We start from the raw sequence: 15,681 nt of genomic DNA, 5'->3' as shown, positions 1-15,681 counted from the left end.
GAAATGCACTACAGCTTTTTTTTTTTTTTCTATGATATGCATAATACAATGTAAAAAGCATATAACCAGTTTTAGAAGCTTATGTATTTATATTTTCATAAATCTTTAAAAATGTACGAAATCGTAAGTCTTTAAAATCTTATAAATTTTCATATCTGTAAGGTTTTAAAGATTTATAGAAATTAAAATCGATAAAATCTTTAAAACTTATAAAAATATAAATATGTAATATATAATTTCACGAAAAAAAATTACAAACTCAAATTCATTTCAAATAATATTTGACATGCAATCAACGAAATCTTATCTCAATACAGGAATTGGATTAGATCGATTAGCAGAAAATTATGATTTGAGGGTTTGATTAATGATTTAAAAGTTTAATTTGTTTAGGGTTTGAGTAGGATAGATTGAAGAATGGAAAAAAATGAAAATGAAAGAATTAAATGTAAAGGATATGTACAAAAATGATGAGAGGTAGGGATGTGGTATAATGAGTAAAAAAATTTAATTTTTATTTTAAATTTTAGGTGTTTTTAATATTTGAGTGTAAAAAATATATTTTAGAATGTAAATAGAATTTTTCTTATTTTTTATGTAAAATAAATTAGACATTTATTACATATTAATTAAAATCATTCTCCATCGAAAATTAAGTTCAAAATCCAATTATCCTTCGCGTTAGTTTGACGCTCTAGTGAGCGTCATGGTTACAATTGAAAATTACAATTGAAACTATATAGTATGTGATTTTTTGTGCATTTGGTGAAGAGAAATATTTAAATAAAATTTTATAAGTGAAGTTCATAAAATTTTTTTAAATAATTATAATATATTTTTTAAAATACATTTTTGAAAAATTGTATTGCTTTTGAAATATGAATTTTTGATATAATTATAATCAACATTTTCATTTTATTAAATTTAAATTATAAGTAATATTTTTAATAATTTTATTACATATTATTTATTTTTTATGTATTATTAATTTTTATTAAATTATTTTTAAAAAAAATTGTAAACTTTTATTTAAAAATTTTAATGAAGTTTTTTTCTTTGGTTGAAGCAATTTATTCATAGATTCCCTTTCTTTTATTATTTTCTTTAGCAGAAAAGGCAAAGCTGTCGGTGGCCAATGGAAGCCTTCTTTCTTGTAGACCCAAAAAAGTTGACGGTGGACAATCGAGAAGGGCAGACCATTAAAAGTGACGTGCCCTTATTTGACCTTCTTGATTGTCAACCATCAAAACTTTTATGTCTTGTTGATCAATAAGAATACAGATAAAAGAATATATTAGAAATATATTCACACATTTTCGGGTCTATAAATCAATCACTCATTTTTTTGAAGAATCAAATTCATAACTACATTTCATTTCTTTTTATTTACAATCAATTTTGAACCCCAAACTATCCATTTGGCTGAACCAAAAAAGCAAAAAAAAAAAAATGTGGATGGGTTTTTAAGCTTATGTTTTAGCTCAAATGAATGAAGGAATCCTTCTATTTTGAAGCAAACATCTCACTGCCTAGAGTAATAGTCTTCACCCGTCGGTGTTGTTAGCGCCATCTCTTTGTCATGAATGTGTTCAAGCTCAAGCGCAACTTTGTCCATTTTTGGCCTGCATTTTGCTGTAAAAGTCTTGCATTGTAGTGTCACCCTGATCAAATCTCTCCTTCCTTCCATGCTGAAGCTTTCAACTATCGACGATCCACAAACTTGTTTGAACTCAATCGCGACCGAACCTTCAAATACTTCATAGACAAAACAAACAGACTTCAGTTATGGATTGTCTTTTTTTATATCTGAAGTGATAGGCGTATGCAAAATCGAGTTAATATTGACAAAAAAAAACACACGCACACACGTACACATTTTACTACCAGCAAAAATATACTTTAGCCAATTTTACTATGTGTTGAAAGCCACATTTTTACAGGAATATGTAAAAGGAAATTATCATTTTAACCGCATACTTCCATTTTGTTTTGTTTTTTTTTTTTTTTCTTTTGAATTTTTTAGGATAAGTAAACACCCGATCAACCCCAGTTTTCATAATTGAACAATAGAACAAGTTCAGAAAATCCTTCAACTTCTAAACAAAGCATAGGTTGAGTCCTTAAAAATGATAACCAAGGGTTGTAAGACCAAGCCCGTAAGTCCTCCACGGTAATTACTCAGAAACTTCCAAAGACAATCTAAGTTCTAAGCATAAATGTTCTCTGAGCTCAGCTGCATGAGGACATTTCGAGACAACATTGACATATAAGAATATGGAATTACGAATAACAAAAGTTAATTAAGAACTCCTGGGCCTTTTTTTTTTCTTTTAATGGAGAACAAGCTTGAATTTAGATTATCTATCTACATCAAGACAAATACATAAAAAGGGTCACTTGAGTTCAAGAAGATTAAAGACACATGCTTATAAATTCCACAAATTATGTGGAAAAAAAAAAAAGAAAAAAGGGAACTGCATGCCTTGAAAAAGCTTAGCCTGGTAGTTGTAAAAAATAACGGAGATGAATACAGGAAACCACCATAATGTCTTCACAATTAGTTTTACATTTGAATGACTGCCAAAAGCCGAACTCTCCATCCTGAATCAGCAGACCTTTTTTAATTCCCCTTAAGATCCACAGCAACTCGACTTTTGAGCAGCTTGACCGTTACTTGCTGCAGGGTCTTGCTGATTAATTCTAAGCGTCATGGGCTGTAACCACAGACAAAGACAAGGCATCCATCATTTTGACCAAGAAGCAGTCGAACCAAATACAATATTACCATTTGAGGTGCCATTGACATGGTTACTCAAGGTGTAAAGAAAAATAAAAATTCCATAGAAGAGAGAATACCTCAGCCCTATTATCAGATTCTGCAAGCCTTTGCTTAATGTCACAGGCTATTGAAAAGAAAACCTCCTCCACATTCAAATTTGTTTTTGCACTCTGCAGAATACATTTTTTTTATATTAACCAATAATAATCAACAGCATTACAATAGAAAAGATCCAGTCAGCAGCAAACATGCAACTTACAGTTTCAAAGAACTTAATACCATACTCGTCAGCAAGTGCTTGACCCTTGGAGGTTGGCACAGCCTGGGAAAGAAAAGATCAGTTCCAATTATTACTGGCGAAATGTGTCTGGCTTGTGTGTATATATAGGAGGAATAAGGAGACCTAGCCTTTTAGGGCAAGAATTATAGAATATAGATTAACCCACAACTCATCGTTTGTCACACATTAAAGAGTGAGCGTGCATGGACTACAAGAAGCAAAGTCAGTAATACAAGTCATGCAACAAAGAAGGGGTTGCCTGCTGAATTAATGGACCCACAATCTAACCCACCAACATAAACAAGATAAGCAATTTCTATAAAAAAATCATAAAGGTACAGTCTTACCCTTTTGCTCTCATCCATGTCAGCCTTGTTTCCAACCAGTACCTTGTTGACATTGTCCGAAGCATGTTGTTCAATATTGCCAATCCAGTTCCTAATATCTGAAAATGAACAGAAGCTGGCTTTATAAGACTAGCAAGAGATGTAGAAGCCACTGTAAGAAACTCCATTCCAACAGAGAGAGATCCAAAGCCATCCGCCCAAACAAAAGTAGGGATGAGGAGTATCAACTATAAACTAATTTCACTGCCTAACCCAATGACAGATACAAGCATAAAAGTGATGGAAATAATCCAACAACAAAGGCTTATCAATCCATTCAAATTGAAAATTTCACCTGTAGAAATATCAGGATCTTGTTATAAAATCTAAACTGTTAAATATTAACAGATTTGGATTTTTAGGTGATTAGGTTGTAAGGTAGATATGAAATTTAAATTTTAGTCTATTTAAATCCTTGTAATTCTCATGTTAATCAATAAAAAGTTATCTTCTCTTTCTCCTCTATTCTGTTCTATTCTGTTTACATGTTATTAGAGCATGGGCATTTCACTTGAAACCCGTGATGGTCAAAACAGCCATGACCGGAGAAAAGGGCACAACATCCGCAGGTGCTGTTAGTGGAGGTGTTTCTGCCGTAAATATTAATGGATTTGAAAATCCATCTATCCAATTGACCGTTCACAAACTATACGGTAAAAATTATCTAGAATGGGCGCAATCAATGAAGCTCATGATTGATGGCAAGAGAAACCTCGACCATTTGACAGGTGAGGCAAAGAAACCAACTAGCGATGACCCAACATTGAAGACATGGAGATCTTAGAATTCTTTAGTGATTGCATGGCTTGTAAATTCCATGGAGCCAACAACTGGAAAAACCTATTTGTTTTTGCCAACTGCGAGAGAAGTATGGGAAACGGTTCGAAAGACATACTCTGATTTGTAAAACTCTTCTCAAATCTGAGTTGAAGACTAAGCTGTGGCATTCTAAACAATGGGATCGAAAGGTGACAGAATATTACAATGAGATGAAAGCACTGTGGCAAAAGCTGGACTTGTGTTCTGAAGAAGATTTGGAGTGTGCAAATGATCGTGTAAGATACATGAAGAGGATGGAAAATGACAGAGTATACATTTTTTTTGGCAGGGCTGAACAAGAACCTAGATGAGGTTAAAGGCCGAATTCTTGGCAAGATACCACTACCAACTCTTCGTGAAGTGTTTGCTGAAGTAAGAAGAGAAGAAGGCCAATGAAAGGTGATGTTGGGAGAGAATAACCAACCTGCTTTTGAAGCTTCTGCTCTCGCCACTAAGACCCAATCTTATAATCAATTTGGACAAACACGGCAGAATAAAAGAAACAAGAAAGTGTGGTGTGATCATTGCCACAAGCCACGACACACATGAGATACATGTTGAGAATTACATGGGAAACCAAGAATTAGAAGCCAAGATCATCCAACCGTGAATCAAGAGCATTTCAAATTGGTGTCGAAGAGTAGCGAGAGTCATAGAGACATCTCCTTTCAGTAAAGAATAGTTAGACCAACTATATAAACTATTTCAATCCACGCAATTCTCAAACAATGTGTCTTCCTCTTGTTCTTTAGCTCAAAAAGATAATCATCTTCAAGCTGTTGCTTTTAATGTGTCCTCCATTACTAGTTGTCCATGGATAACCGATTCTGGTGCAACAGACCATATGATAGGTTGTTCTAAATTATTTTCTTCTTATAGCCTGTGTGCAGGAAATAAAAAAATTAAAATTGCCGATGGTTCCCTTTCAGCAATTGCTGGAAAAGGATCAATAGCCATTTCAATATATCTTATTCTTCATAATATCCTCCATGTTCCAAACCTATCTTGTAATTTGCTATCTATCAGCAAATTAACTCATGATTTAAAATGTTGTGCTAAATTTTTCTCAACTCACTGTGAATTTCAGGAATTGGACTCGAGGAGGATGATTGGCAATGCTAAGGAAAGTGGTGGACTCTATTATATTGAAGATGGAAGTACCATGTGTGGACAAGCTCAAACGACTCATCTTGGGCCAATCTCTATCTCTACTAACAATGACATAATGTTGTGATATTAGGTTAGGCCATCCTAACTTTCACTATTTGAAGTCCTTGTTTCCAGATTTATTTAAGAATAAAAATCCACCTTTTTTTTGATGTAATATTTGTCAAATTGCTAACCATCATCGTGCATCATTTCCTATTCAGCCTTATAAGTCCCCTAAGCCATTTGTTCTTGTCCATAGTGATGTGTGGGATCCTTGTAGAACACCAACAATTTCTGGGAAAAGATGGTTTCTAACATTCATTGATGACCATACAAGGATTTATTGGGTTTATCTACTCAAAGAAAAATCAGATGTTGAACATGTTTTCAAAAATTTTTATAATATGGTCGAAACACAATTTCAAGAAAAAAATTCAAGTGTTTCGAAGTGATAACAGGAAAGAATACTTTAATCAGATGCTTGGAACATATTTTCTAGAAAAGGGGATTATTCATCAAAGCTCTTGTATTGACACTCCACAACAGAATAGAGTAGCAGATAGAAAAAATAAACATCTCTTGGAAGTAGCTAGGTCTTTGATGTTTACAACTAAAGTACCCAAATACTTGTGGGGGGAAGCTATTCTTACTGCTACTTACCTGATTAACAGAATGCCAACAAGAGTATTGAACTTTCAAACACCATTAAATATATTTAAAAAATGTTTTCCAATATCACGTTTAGTATCTGATTTATCTCTTAAAGTATTTGGATGTGTTTCTTTCATGCACGTGCATGACCATAATCGCAGTAAATTCGACACACGAGCTATAAAATGTTTTTTTCCTGGATACTCTTCAACACAAAAAAGGTATCATTGTTTTCATCCTCAAACAAAAAAGTTTTTTGTAACTATGGATGTCACTTTTTTTTAATCTCAAAGTTTTTTTGACACTCCTCCTCAGGGGGAGAATAACTATAGTTGTAAAGACTTGTTGTTTGAACTTGAATGTAAAAACATAGATTTTGTACTACAACCAGATAATATAATGAGTTTGGATTTTGGAGTTTCAAATTTGGAAGTGGAGCAGCCTACTTCATTGCCTATAAGTGAAATAGAAACTAGAACAAAAAATAACTCAAGAAATAAAGAGGAAGGTTCTGAACTTATTGTCTACTCAAGGAAAAAACTGATTCAAAAGAAAGATGACATCACAACCTTACAAAGCCAAAAATCTGATACGAAGCCACATCCAAATAACACAGTTTCTTCAAGTCCAAGTACCTCTTATGAATCTGATCCTTCAAAAATTGACATTCTTAATTCTGTAAATATTTTGATTGCTCTTAGGAAAGGTGTTATAACATGTACTAAGCATCCAATTTCTAAGGATGTGTTACATAAAAATCTATTGCCCTCTTTCTATGCTTTTAACTCACAGTTGTCTAGTGTGGATGTTCCAAAGAATATGCAACATTCTAATTGTTCCCGAATGGAGGGAGGCTGTTTTTGAGGAGATGAAGGCTCTGGAGAAGAATGACACATGAGAAAAAGTTAGTTTGCCGGAAGGAAAGATGCATGTGGGATGTAAGTGGGTGTTCACTGTAAAATTCAAATAAGATGGGACTTTGGAGCGTTACAAGGCAAGGTTGGTAGCTAAAGGTTTTACACAGACATATGGGATAGGCTACCAAGAGATGTTTGCAAAAGTTGCAAAATTAAATACAGTGCGTGTGCTTTTGTCTGTGGCTGTAAACTTGGAATGGTCATTACATCAATTATATGTTAAAAATGTGTTTCTTAATGGTAACTTAGAAGAAGAGGTCTTTGTGGATGCTCCACCAGGATTTGAAGACAGTTTTGGGTCTAAAGTATGCAGGTTAAAGAAGTCCTTATATGGTTTAAAGCAGTCTCCAAGGGCATGGTTTGAGTGATTTACAAGTTCAGTCAAGAATCAAGGTTATAGCCAAGGACAAACAGATCATACAATGTTCATGAAGCATACTAATGGTGGGAAGATTGCAATTTTGGTTGTCTATGTAGATGAGATAATCCTTATAGGAAGTGATAATGCTGAAATAGCTAGATTGAAGAGATGCCTTGCAGCAGAATTTGAGATCAAAGATTTGAGACCACTACGGTATTTTTTGGGAATGGAAGTTGCTAGATCTAAAAAGAGAATTGTTGTATCGCAAAGGAAGTACCTCTTAGACTTGCTAAAAGAGACTAGAATGAGTAGCTGCAGGCCAAGTGATATACCAATGGACCCAAACCAAAAGCTTGGAAGAAAGACCCAAGGAGTGCCAATTGAAAAATGAAGGTACCAATGCCTTGTAGAAAAACTAATCTATCTTTCCCACACAAGGCCGGACATTGCATTCGCAGTCAGTGTTGTAAGCCAGTTTATGCACTCACCATATGAAGAACATCTCGAGGCAATATATAGAATTTTGAGATATCTTAAAAATAGACCTCGGAAAGGATTATTGTTCAAGAAAAACCATTTGAGAAGTGTGAAAGTTATGTGAGATGCAAATTGGGCAGGCTCAATCACTGATAGAAGATCAACTTCTGGTTATTGTGCATTTCTTTGGGGTAATCTTGTGACTTGGAGGAGTTAGAAGCAGAATGTTGTTGCATGCAGTAGTGCAGAGGCAGAATTTCGAGCTATGGCCGATGGAGCATGTGAGATGATGTGGCCAAAGAGAGTTCTTGAAGAACTGAAGCTAGAATCAGAACCTCCTATGAATTGTTTTATGATAATAAAACAGCAATCAGCACAGCTAATAATCCAGTTCAACATGATCGTACAAAACATGTTGAGATTGATAAGCATTTCATTAAGGAGAAGTTAGAAAGTGGAGTAATCTGCATGCCATTTGTCACCTCAGAGCAACAAACAGCAGACATTCTAACCAAGAGTTTGTCTAGACCTGGTTTTGAAGCACTAGTCAACAAGTTGGGCATGATTAACATCTATGCACGAACTTGAGGGGCAGTGTAGAAATATCAGGATCTTGTTATAAAATCTAAACTGTTAAATATTAACAGATTTGGATTTTCAGGTGATTAGGTTGTTAGGTAGATATGAAGTTTAAATTTTAAAATTTAAATTTTATTCTATTTAAATTCTTGTAATTCTCATGTTAATCAATAAAAAGTTATCTTCTCTTTCTCCTCGGTTCTATTCTGTTTACATCATCAATATCCCAAAAACAGAATTAAGAAAGTTGGAAAATTACTGTTGAAAGATGACTCGTCAGTAACATCATAAACCAGCAAAATCCCCATGGCTCCACGATAGTAAGCTACAGAAGCATGATTCACCAGCAAAGTCAGGCATCAAGTTCAATGGTTCTGTTGTAATAGTTGGAAAAGAAAGAAAATCCAACCTGCACAAGCTTCAACAAACCTGTTGTAATAGTTCGAAAGCGCTCTTGACCAGCTGTATCCCAAATTTGTAATTTGATCCTCTTACCATCAAGCTCAATGGTTCTTATCTTAAAATCAATGCTGTTAAGGAAAATAAAACAGTAAATAAGAGAAAATGTTCAACAAAGTTATTAAACTTCTAAATCTTAAAGCATTAGATGAATAGATGCCTCGACCAATATATAATGCAGAGAAGTGAGTGGAGCAGTGTAAAGGGTTCAGGACCATCGCCATAAACAGTTCATTAAACATCCTCTTGAAGAGTATATACATATTTTCAAATTGAATACCAATTACCAAGGCATTGTCTCCAATCCATCCATACAATGTTGCAGTTTCATTGAAAGTAACCAAATAATGCATATCAACCTCAATTCTCCCCGGTTAGTAATGTTATTATGTCCATCTAATGCTACATCGTAAGTGCTCCTCTCAGCATTCACACTTCTAAAATGCAAAAATTGCAAAATAACTTTAACATATAGTTTTCAAGAGTTGCCGGGGATACAAACCCAATAGTTGTTATGAAACTAGTGGTAAAGGAACCATCAGAAAAACGTAAAAGCAGACAACTCTTCCCCACACCTGCATAAATTCAAATGTGAAAATCACGGTTAGGAAAAATCAAAGCTTGAGACCTTGATTACCTAAAAACTAGCCTGTTATTAGCCTACAATGTTGGAATTGATACAACCATTTTGCATGAGTTCACATGAGGCCACATTAATTTCAGCTATTACAATCAGAAAAATGAAAAGCTAATTCATATCCAAACTTTGCCAAAATAAATCATATCTGAACATTTGAAGTTTTATTTTAAAGATAAATTGATAGAAAAATAGTTTTTAATGCATGAAGTGAAATGCAGGATCAATATTCATCATTATAAGAAAGCACAAGGATTGTTAGGCTAGGGTGGAAGGTGCAGTTGCAGATGGTAAAGCCTAATATCTACCACATGGAGAGTTCTGCAACCATGCTGTTCAATGCACGTTAGCATACACTGTTTTCTCCCAGGTGTACAGTGAACTACTCCAAACTGGAGATACAAATGAACTAACGTGTTGAAGGCTATTCGAGTTAGCTTGGCCACAGTTCAGCACCACAGCTTCTTTAAAGTTATGCCAAATTTAAGCTCAAGTATGAGATTACATAATCATTCCCTTTAAACTTGTAAGCCCAGCCATACAAAGCATGCCTCTTTATGTTAAATCAAATAAAATTGGCAATATAACAAAAACAATTCTATTTCCTACCATGCATCAGATTCAGATCAAGTTTCAAAGCTTCCTACCATCAAGTTTTCCACGCCATAGCCCAACAAATGATCCATATGCAAGTGTCAGCATCAAGATTCTATATCACAGAATCTATGATTAAAAAATTCAATAAAAGCTTGTCCCCAACTTTTACCCCACCAAAACTCCTGTCCCGGGTATATCAACACAGTCCAGCTAATTCCCATTTCTGCAGATGTAGGAAACTTGCCAACTAAACATTTGCTATAGAATTCTAAAACAGGCCCACAATCAAAAACCATTCACACTTAACATAGCTCATAACCCACGTGCAAACTTGTAAAAAATTACTCATAAAAAATTCACTGAAAAAATCCACTATTCAGTGATCAGAAGGCAACAAAACAGACCCTAGCTAATCCAGTATATGACACCTCCTATGTTACAATCAAACGAAGCCTCCTCCATCATCATGCCAATCTAAATTCACCTATAAGTCCAATGTTTCATAAAAATGTAGCATTTAGTATGGCCAACATCTATTTGAACAAAACCCATTTCTTCAAAACCAAAGAAAAGCTCAAAACGAAAAACGAAAAACCCAAAAAAAAATCTAAAATCAAAGCCATCACATCTCAAACCAAAAACCATATGGTATCTAGTCTCTTTCACAATAAAATCCTAAATGCTCATTAATCAAAACCATCAAAAAGTAAAAAAGAAATCAAAAGTTTCTCAATACCCTCGTTTCACTTTTCGATGGGTAACCAAAAAAAATTATTACTTTACCCAATGAAACTCACCACTATCACCAATCAAAAGAAGCTTAATGAGGTAATCATAATCAGCCCGAGCTCTTGTTGGTGGTGAAGCCATGGATTCTCAAAACCACACACAAAAATCCCGATATGAAATGAAAAATCTAATCTTTTTCTCTTACTTATCTGCATTCAAAAAACGAAAATAACATTCATTTCCACAATAAAATAAAACAAAACTATAAAAATCAGATCGGAATTGGGAAAAGCAAATGAGAGAGAACCTAAGACACATACTAACGTTTTTCTTTTTCATTTTTCCTTCATATTCTAAATCAATACGAAAGGGTGATGTAAATTTCCTTCCAAATTTCCTTTAAAAATTACTCATACATTAAATGTTAATTTGAATTTTTAGTAAATGCTAAAAATATTATTAATAGCTTATACATTCAAAATTATCTCGTATATTTTGAAAATGAATTTTCAAGTGTTATAATATATTCTTGAAAATTTATTTATGAGAAAGTATCATAATTCTAAAAAATAAATTACTGAAAATAAAATATATCTCTCAAAAATTCATTTTCGAGACTTGTATTGGTTTCTCATAAATAAATTTTTGATAAATTAATTCAAGTCTCGAAAATTTAGTTATGAGAATATATTAAATTTTTAAAAAAAATTATATTTAATTATAAATTCTTGATAATAAAAAAACGAAATCTCTAATACTAGGGCAATTGAAAAAAATCATCAACTCTCACATATGGGATATATAAATTCGATAGTAAAAATCTATAATCTTTTGGTCAAACTTTCTTATATCTCCAAAATTACAAAAAATGTTATAAAAATTATTGAATGGATAGTGCCCGGTTGCCGAAAGATTAAAGGTTTTTATTGACAGATTTGTCCTACCTAAAAAACTAAGAACTTTGAACTTTCGGATATAGAGATTTGAGAAATATTAATTCTTCTTGAAAATGAATATCTAAGAAGTTTTTAAACTTCTAAAAAATAAATATTTGAAAGGCTTGAAAGCTTTTCAGAAATAGATATTCAAAAATCCTTAAAACTTTTTGAATATATATCCATATTCGAGAAACTTCAAAGCTTTTCAAATATTTATTTTCGAGAAACTCGATGTCACAAAGTGAAAAAGAGAAAAAAAGAGAAATGGTAGAAATGAAAAATGTCAAAATGAAAGATGCAGTGTATTTAGTAGAAATAAGAAAATGAATTTTAATTTTGGAGTGTATATAAAAATATGGTGTATATAGTATTAAATAAGGTGCATTAAGAATTTCCCCAATATGAAAACAAATTGTCTATGGTAAGGTCACAATTTATCAACTTCATTATAAGATCATGAGATATCATAATATATCATGAGAAAATTGAAAAAAATTATAAAAATGAAAAAAGAAATGAAAAATAGTAAAATTGGTTAAAAGGTCAACTAAATGATCTAAAAATAATTTTATTTATATTATTTTTTAACAAATAAAAAATATTATAAATTAAATATGTTATACTTGTTTTCATCTATAAAAAGAACATTAAAATAAAAATTCAACTATAATTATGTCATATATTATTTTAATAAATATTTTTTATGATTTCTTCATTATTAACTAATAACAATACTATGACAATAATTAATACAAATTTTAATATTCATCTTAATAATTTTTATTTTTTAATTTTAAAATATCAATTATTTTTTATTATCTTTTTTAATCTTAAAATTATATTTGAGTTATTTCTATTATATATTTTATGATTTTATTTGTATGATTTTTCTTTCTAGTCTTAAAAATTTATTAACATAAATAATTAAAATGAAAGTTACCATTGTATCATTTTATTTGTATAATTTTTCATAGATACTTTAATTGCAAATTTTAGTGTCTTTTTATTAAAAAAAATTCAATATATTTGAAATGCCACTCAATCAAAATGTGACATTTTTTATTACTACACAAATATTTTTATTACGCAATGAAAAAAAATTACTACACAAATATTTATGTTATTAAATTTTTAGGACTAAAAATAGTATAATAATAGCTTTCAAATATGAGAGAAATTTTATTAGGGTGAGCAAATGATCAATTTTGTTTAATTCATTGTAAAAATTCAAAAACTAGTTTTAACCAACTTAGTATATACAAAAACCAAACCAACTAATTAAATGATTAAAACTGATATAAACCGATCTAACTTAAGTCAATTGGTTTAGTTAGTTTTTTTTGTTTGCAAATACATCCATTATCATTTTCATTTTAATTTCTTCATACTATAATGTTTGTTCCTAAAAAAAAAAGATAAAGAAATCAACTTTTGATAACTATGAAGATCAAATGAGAACCTAATTGAGTAAAAAAAGAATGGAAAATTTTGGAAAATTGATTTTTGATTTATACTAAGATTTGTAATGATTGAAATAATGAAAACATTAGTTCTAAAATTCAATTCAATTCCTTCTCATTTCTTTTACTTTTTTGGCTACCAAACAGATTATTCTTGATGAAAAGACAAAAAAAATTACTTATTGAGCCCACAATTCTATATCTTACTCTTTGCCAGCATTGAAAATTTCAATTTAACACCAATCCAAATGCTAAAAAAAATAAGAATAACTCATTGATCCAAAAAAAGGCTGGGTATTCTGACAATTGAATGGCGTTGGGCAGTGGCTAAAGCACGTGTGCCTTTATTTCACTATAGTTTTAAAGCTTTGGTATTTGGCTTTGGATTTTTCATGTTTGGTGGAGAAGGAAAATAGTAGAAGGGATTTGAGAAAGTGAAATATTTTTGTTTATGTGGGTTTTTTGTTTGATTTTTAAGGTGGCTTTTGCTTGAATTGTGGATTAAAGAAGTAAAAACAAAATGGAAAGAGATTTTTTGGGTTTGAACTTAAAAGAATCATTGGCTATGGTGGGGTGGGTATGGTGTTTAAGGGGCTATTGGGGAGAGAAGAGAGAAAATAAAAAATTAGGGAAAGAAAGAGAGAGAAGGGAAATAGGTATTTAAAAAAGTATTCTAAAAGGGTAAATATTATTTTGCTAAATATTTAATTATTAAAAATCAATTTTTTTGTTTATTTAAAACCACAAATCAACCGACTAAACTAAATAAACCAACTTTAAAACTGACTAAACCATTTAAATAAAAAAAATCAAATTGATTTTCTTAAATACTCGATTTTTTATCGGTTTAAATTGATAAATTCTCTCCTTTAAATTTTACTATGCCTCTCACTTGTTTACGTTAAAATTTTTTGATTATTTATTACCTATTTTTCTTATATATTTACAAAAATAATAATTAGTTAAAATGTAATGTTACATTACTGATTTAATTATTTATATTATAAAAATATTTTTTAATAGTTTTTCTTTCCTCCTGTTATATTTAGAATTATTATAGCTTTTTCTTATTGAGTTAAGACACTTTTTACACATTTTACATCAAATAATATGAATTTTAAGTTTTTTCTTGTATGTTTAAGTTACCAAAATTTATTATTATTATTTATTATATATTTTTCTTATATATTTATATAAATAATAATTAATTAAAACTTTACGTTACCAACTTAAATATTAATGTTATAATAATATTTTTGTATGGTTATTCTTACATTCCAATAAATTTAGAATTGTTAGAACTCTATTTTAGTGTGTTGTGATGCTTTTTACCTATTTTACATCAAATGATACGCATTTTACACTTATTCTCATTTGTTTATGTTACCTATCTGTTTTTTTTTTTTTAAATTTTAGTTAATTTTCTTATATATTTACAAAACAATAATTAATTAAAATTTACATTGCTTACTTAATTATTTATATTACAATAATATCTTCTTATGATTATTTTTACCTTTCTTTACATTTAGAATTGTTATAACTTTTTCTTAATGTGTGTTGTAACACTTTTTATTCATTTTAGGCCAAATGATATGAATTTTAAGAATTTTCTCACTTCTTTACGTTACTTATTTATTTTTTAAATTTTAGTTATTTTGTTTATATATTTACAAAAACAATTATTAATTAAAATTTTATGTTACCTATTTAATTATTTACATTATAATAATATTTTCTTACAGTTATTCTTACTTTTCATTACATTAAGAATTGTTATAGCTCTTTTTATAATGTGATACGACACTTCTTACCTATTTTATGGCAACTGATACAAATTTTACATTTTTCTCACTTATTTACATTACCTATTTGTTTTTTAAATTTTAGTTATTATATATATATTTATAAAAACAATAATCAATTAAAAGTTTACATTATCTATTTAATTTTTTATGTTACAATAATATTTTCTTATATTTATTCTTACCTTACATTGCATTTAAAATTATCACAATTCTTTCTTATCAATTTTATGTCAAATAATATAAATTTTATGTTTTTCTTACTTGTATATATTACTTATTTATTTTTTACATTACAATAATATATTTTGTAGGGTTGTTCTTAGTTTTTATTACTATAATTATTATAACTTTTTCTTAGTATTTTATGATACTTTTTACCTATTTTACTCTAATGATACTATTTTTACGTTATGTCTCACCATTTACATTATCAATTTGTTTTTCAATTTTAATTATTTTTCTTATATACTTACAGGAACAATAATTAATTAAAACTTTACGTTGTCAACATAATTATTTACTTTACAATAATATCTTCTTATAATTATTTTTATTTTTCATTACGTTTAAAATTATCATAACTCTTTCTTAATATGTTACAACACTTTTTTTCCATTTTATGCTAAATTATGGTAATTTTATGTTTGTGCTTGCT

At 30.2% G+C, this 15,681-nt stretch overlaps 1 protein-coding gene across 4 annotated transcripts; it reads right to left on the bottom strand.

Annotated features, from left to right (window-relative positions):
- Window positions 1–2,300: 2,300 nt before the first annotated feature.
- LOC111293899 (ras-related protein RABE1c-like) lies at window positions 2,301–11,331 on the bottom strand. 4 transcript variants are annotated; one of them, XM_089743621.1, is made up of 9 exons: window positions 11,145–11,331; window positions 10,889–11,029; window positions 9,360–9,432; window positions 8,828–8,928; window positions 8,658–8,723; window positions 3,407–3,504; window positions 3,039–3,101; window positions 2,857–2,949; window positions 2,301–2,714 (listed from the first exon to the last, which is right to left on the bottom strand). In XM_089743621.1, the coding sequence occupies exons 2-9, from the start codon at window positions 10,959–10,961 to the stop codon at window positions 2,631–2,633; spliced, it is 651 nt and encodes a 216-aa protein (XP_089599747.1). In that variant the 5' UTR covers window positions 10,962–11,029; window positions 11,145–11,331; the 3' UTR covers window positions 2,301–2,630. The 4 variants fall into 4 exon arrangements, with proteins under 4 accessions (XP_089599747.1, XP_022742686.2, XP_022742685.2 ...); XM_022886951.2 differs by having other exon boundaries at window positions 11,141–11,270; XM_022886950.2 differs by having other exon boundaries at window positions 11,128–11,193.
- Between the last annotated feature and the right edge of the window lie 4,350 nt (window positions 11,332–15,681).

Source organism: Durio zibethinus, chromosome 14 (genome assembly GCF_047325235.1).
Source record: "Durio zibethinus cultivar Kanyao isolate XHJ-2024 chromosome 14, ASM4732523v1, whole genome shotgun sequence".
Lineage (NCBI taxonomy): Eukaryota > Viridiplantae > Streptophyta > Magnoliopsida > Malvales > Malvaceae > Durio > Durio zibethinus.
This window is presented reverse-complemented; position numbering and strand designations above follow the sequence as displayed.

Coding starts and splice junctions, on each gene's coding strand:
- LOC111293899 (XM_089743621.1), bottom strand. CDS start 10,961: ATGGCTTCACCACCAACAAGAGCTCGGGCTGATTATGATTACCTCATT. Junction 3,505..8,657: donor TGACGAGTCATCTTTCAACA/GTAATTTTCCAA, acceptor GTTCATTTTCAG/ATATTAGGAACTGGATTGGC. Junction 2,715..2,856: donor AATCTGATAATAGGGCTGAG/GTATTCTCTCTT, acceptor CTGTGGTTACAG/CCCATGACGCTTAGAATTAA.